This window comes from Xenopus laevis, chromosome 8S (assembly GCF_017654675.1).
Source record: "Xenopus laevis strain J_2021 chromosome 8S, Xenopus_laevis_v10.1, whole genome shotgun sequence".
NCBI lineage: Eukaryota > Metazoa > Chordata > Amphibia > Anura > Pipidae > Xenopus > Xenopus laevis.
In genome coordinates this window covers 88,839,459-88,844,776 of record NC_054386.1, presented here as the reverse complement: position 1 = coordinate 88,844,776, position 5,318 = coordinate 88,839,459, and the positions used below count along the sequence as shown (strand labels likewise).

Below are 5,318 nucleotides of genomic sequence, written 5' to 3'. Positions count from 1 at the left end.
TCCCAGAGCTGCATACAAGCCACAATAATACAAGCATGAGCCCATTAGCACACACCAGCACATCGTAAGCTCTCCACACACGATCCGATCCCCTCGCACGTTCCTTCCCAAAACCCACATCAGCAACTTGTCCTTCCAGAACAGCACACACCTCGGGCAATGTTAGGAGCAGTAATAAGGGCTATAAATCAGTCACTGCCGTCCGTGCTCGCGCAGAAAACAAGCTGTCAGCAGCTGAAGAGAAGGGGAATACAGCGACTAAGAAGCATCCAGTTCACAGTCACAGAAGCTCCGACCCGCCAGCCAATTCAAACTTTATTACGTCACTTCCGGGTTTCTACAAGAAGCAGGAAACGCCCGCGAGAACTTCGTCTCTGGGATTGGCTGGACTTTGTGCGCATGTGCGACGGTGCTGCAATTCCTTCACAGCAAAGTTTTACACACACACACACACACACACACACACACACACACACACACACACACTTTAAAAAAAAAAAGGCAAGGAAAAATACATTTTAAGAAAATGGTCAAAAAAGACATCAAACAGCATTGCCTAACAAAGTTAATCTATTCTAAAAACTATGTACAGGATATAGCTGGTAACCTTTATGATATCAAGAGAAATATCAATTGTACCTAGCTGCAGAAGTGCATATTCCAATCTAGCTTCTCATAGACGGAAAAAGTTGTATAGGGGACGGTATAGGTTAATTTAAGATTTAAAGCAAAAATGTTAGGGGGATGCATACCATTATAGATTTTTTTCAGCACAATAAGGCTTTATGTGCAAATTATTGTCACTAAAACAAAAATAAAATGTGTAAAACATATGAAATCTGTGATTGTTTTATTAAACTAGAATACTATATTAACACTAACAGATTAAAAAAAAAAAGCATGACATTATTATTATTCGTTAAACATACTCATCTCTATAAAGGATGCACTAGGTAGGCTGGTTCTTTTACTGTCTGTTCATTCCGCTTTTAGGCTGAATAAAATCATTCTGGGAATGTGGTTTGGCCACACAGGAAAGGCCAGATTGCTAATGGCTGAACCCAACAATGGGAAAGGGATGTGCCTCTTCTGGGTTGTCTTATAACTGTTGGAAGCATCTACAGGCCAAAATTTTGGTCCCAGGCAGAACCTCTGAAAGCCTAATGGCTGCACAGTAATCAATAAAAATAGCAATGGTGATATAAGGACAAAATTTGTATTCTAACTACAAGGGAAATAGAGTCCCCAAATAATTCACACCCCTAAAGCCTTGTACTGTTCACACCTCAGACTCAGACTGAAACTGCCTACATTGTTCACCTGTTCACACTTAAGACAACTGCTGTAAGTAGCACAGTGTGAGCCGTTTATCTTGCCTGATAGGGAGCATAGGGAAGGTAGATAGAGCAGGAGACAGCAACACCTGTGTGTGCCATACTCTGCCTGCCCTATGCTCCCTGGGTGTGCCATATTCTGCCAGCCCTATGCTCCATGTGTGTGCCATACTCTGCCTGCCTTATGCTCCCTGTGTGTGCCATACTCTGCCTGCCCTATGCTCCCGGGGTGTGCCATACTCTGCCTGCCTATGCTCCCTGTGTGTGCCATACTCTGCCTGTCCTATGCTCCTTGGGTGTACCATACTTTGCCTGTCCTATGCTCCCTGTGTGTGCCATACTCTGCCTACCCTATGCACCCTGTGTGTGCCATACTCTGCCTGTCCTATGCTCCCCGTGTGTGCCATACTCTGCCTACCCTATGCTCCCCGTGTTTGCCATACTCTGCCTGCCCTATGCTCCCTGGGTGTGCCATACTCTGCCTGCCTATGCTCCCTGTGTGTGCCATACTCTGCCTGCTCTATGCTCCCTGTGTGTTCCATATTCTGTCTGCCCTATGCTCCCTGCGTGCGCCATACTCTGTCTGCCCTACTCTCTACCCTTTGGGATGTGAGCCTGATAGGTTTTGTTCTGGGGGTGTTTTAGCATTTGGAAATTGTTGTTTGGAGCCCCTAAGGTGTTTTATCATGTGCTGGGGGATACTGTGTTATCCACAGGGGAGGAGGTGGCATATGTGTATGACTTACATTTTTCACAGATGAGCGATATCCCTGCATTGAGCACCAACCATTTGTTTTTTTGGTGTGCTACCACCATTAATGTGGACATGGTCTTAAAAGTTCTTGAGATGACATGGGTGTGGTTTAAAAGTGGGAGTGGTCAACACTGACTTCCATTATCGGCCTTCCACCACATGGGCCAGAAAAATTCAGGCCCTCGGTACCATAGAAGTTGGACACCACTGCCCTAGTTCAGTGACCACTGAATGGACATATAAGAAATATCCTGGAGGTGATCAAGTCCCTGGGGCAGAGTGAGCTCTTTTAACACATGTAGATATCTGGGCTTACCAAATCCTTAAAATAAATTTGAAATTTTCAGTTATATTGTAGATAGGCAGGGTTTAAAATAAAATATAAAATAATGAGCACATACAATTGCTAGTTGTTTAATGCCTATATGAAAAAGGTATATGGTTTTGGCTGCTAACATATTTTCAGGATTGTGTTTTTTTTTACATTTTTATGCAAAATTAAGAATTTTCATGGTTCATTGGACTAGATGCATTTTTTCATGTATTAACTGTTGAGCAATTAGTTTTTTTCTGTGAAAGCTATCCTGTTCTTACATTGCTTATCAAAGTTCTTTCTACAAGTACAAATAATTTTGTTTTTTAAGCCAAATACTGGCAAACAGGACTAGTATATTGGATGGAGCCGTTCCGGACCATCACCAGGGTGTGCTGGTGCATTATCGATTGTATTTTACACAAATGATGCATTAATCATATATTTGCTTATACATAATTAAAATTTGCTAAATGGTTAAAGATATATGTAAATTTGTAGCCACAAATATCGAGATATAGCAATTGTTACAAAAAATAATTAAAGTAATAATGTATTTGCACCATCATTCTCTGGCCTTCCATTTTTTCTGTTCCATATATATTAATAACGCCAGATTTATGGAAAATAAAAACTGAAATTGGGTTCCAGTTCATGTAAAAAAACACAAAACAAAAACATTTCTCAATGTGAAAGTTCAGCTAATATAGCCAGAGTTATATTTATTCAACCTCTTTATCCAGACGTCAGGCATATCTGGTTTACTGTTTGGGAGAACGACGGAGTTTTCACTGCCTTGACTCGACTGGACTTTCCATGACGTACATGTCTGTTCTGAAGAAGATGAATCAAACACTGTTTCCTTAAGAGCCAGTCTTAGGGTTTCTCTTTTACCATTCAAGTGACCCCCTTTCCTCATGGCATGGGGAATAAGGGACATCAAGAAAATCAGAAGCTTGTGGTTTCGGCCAACTTTGAACTCTGGTCAAGCTCAGTAAGACATGTTTCATTTGAATCAAGGGCATCAAACGAGCTACCCATAGAACAAAGGCACCTGGAATATTCATACATTTGAATGCTTTTAGTTTCAGAATAGAGCACTGTCTGTATTTCACTGTTTGGTTGCACTGGGCAGTGCACATTGTTATCTTGGTTATGGTCAACCACAGAACCATTCCAGTTCTTGCTGTTCTTATTTTGACAGATGCAGCGCCTGTGCTTCTGTCTCATTGCCAAAGCTACTCTGTCTGTACGGGGACGAGGTTTGCAAAGCTGGGCAATCACTAAATACCGCTTGGTGGCCTATTGTATTGACCTCTAACTCTTCAGATGCTGGCTTCCAAGCTTGGGGTACTTATACTCTGAGATTTGGATATCCTCAGACACCATAGATGGACGTTTGGAGAGTTTACTAGTACATGTGCTATTATCAAAACTGTCACTGAGGTTCCTAGCTAAAGGCTGTAACTCATATTGTTCATTGCCCGTGTTGGACTCTTGCACTTTCCTTGTTCTGTTATGCTTCTCTTTACCACCACAAACACCTTGAGTCATTTGGATATTCTTTAAACGCATTGGCACAGGGCCATATTATCTGCCCACAGTTCATCTCTGGTCCAAAAAAACAGCATAGCGACTGGAAAAAGAAACTAGCAAATCCACAGCTTATGCATTTTATCATTATTATAAAAATGCCCAAATTCCTGTAAGCCAGGACAGTAGCAGGCAGCATTATTACCCCAGCAGAAAACATGGTGAAAGCCCCCACAGCTGTGGCACAACTCATCTGTTTTAAGGAAAATACTAATCTGCTTAGGCGGTCTTGATGTGGGCAAAGGTGGTATGAAATGCAGTAATTGACAGTGAAGTCAACAGAAAGACTGACAGCTGCTGAAATAAGTAGGGATTCTATTACATTCAGCTGCCATTCCAAAAGAACCAAAATTCCAGTTGTGACCATAACTGATCCTCCAATTGAAGTCACAGCAAATTGACTAAGGAAGACATTCCATGTAGCAAGCAGCAGAACTACAAATGAAATCACAATGGAAAAGATGGTTACCACCATAATTTCAATACTTAGTGTGTGTTGAAGATTATAAAGTGAAAGCTTGCTGGTAAACCACCCATTCTTGGTTTTGCTGTAGTTGAAGCTATAATGATTCACAGTCTGAAATTCCAAAACCAAGACTGTTAAGTTACCATCTGCATCAAATCTGGGACCAATATCATAAGTTTCCATTCCATCGCCCCCTTGTTCTCTCACCATCATTTTTATACAGTGAAGAAGTATGTCACTCTTATAGGGAAATGTAACATGGTTGCAGCAAAGGTTAAGGTTTTGGTCAGTTTGTGAACACTGTTGGCTCTCCATTAACCTATGAAAGTCTTCCATGAAGCAGATGTTTGGCTTCTTGTCTTGGTCAGAGTAATAAAAGCTTTGGTTTTCCACCTTACGGCACAATTCCATTAGCCAATTCTGATCCTCAGTATTTCTAATAGTAAATGTAGCATCTGTAACCAGTGTTCCGTGGCTTTTGGATTAAGACAGTCACTGTTATCAAGTGGTTTAATGCCCCAAATTAGCGTAATTGGTATGTGTTGTCCTTCACCATGCTCTGAACGATGAAACATAAACTGGTGGCAGTATTCCGCATCATACCTCTCAAATGGATGGCTGAGATGAAATACTTGGAGAGATGACATCTCAGAAGAGGGCAACCTCAGTTTGGGACTCATGCAAGCAATATATGCACCACCTGCAGCTAGGGCTGCAAACCAACAAATCCAGATGTATCGAAACTTTATTACCCCACAGGGAAGGAGCTTCTCAAAGAGAAGTTTTGAAGTTTCAGATAAAGTGCTCTGGAGACCTTTCAACTTTTGGCAGAAGGAAAGCAAGAGTCTTTTATGTGTG

At 41.5% G+C, this 5,318-nt stretch overlaps 2 protein-coding genes across 2 annotated transcripts in view; both read right to left on the bottom strand.

Annotated features, from left to right (window-relative positions):
• The window catches only part of knstrn.L (kinetochore localized astrin (SPAG5) binding protein L homeolog), a gene marked incomplete in the record, with an annotated part of 12,088 nt that extends 11,840 nt beyond the window's left edge, over positions 1–248 (bottom strand). The window contains 1 exon segment of the mRNA NM_001127851.1: positions 152–248.
• Positions 249–3,833: 3,585 nt separating this feature from the next.
• LOC121397803 (protein dispatched homolog 2-like) lies at positions 3,834–5,019 on the bottom strand. Its single transcript, XM_041575407.1, has one exon. The coding sequence runs from the start codon at positions 4,869–4,871 to the stop codon at positions 3,930–3,932; it is 942 nt and encodes a 313-aa protein (XP_041431341.1). The 5' UTR covers positions 4,872–5,019; the 3' UTR covers positions 3,834–3,929.
• Positions 5,020–5,318: the final 299 nt, after the last annotated feature.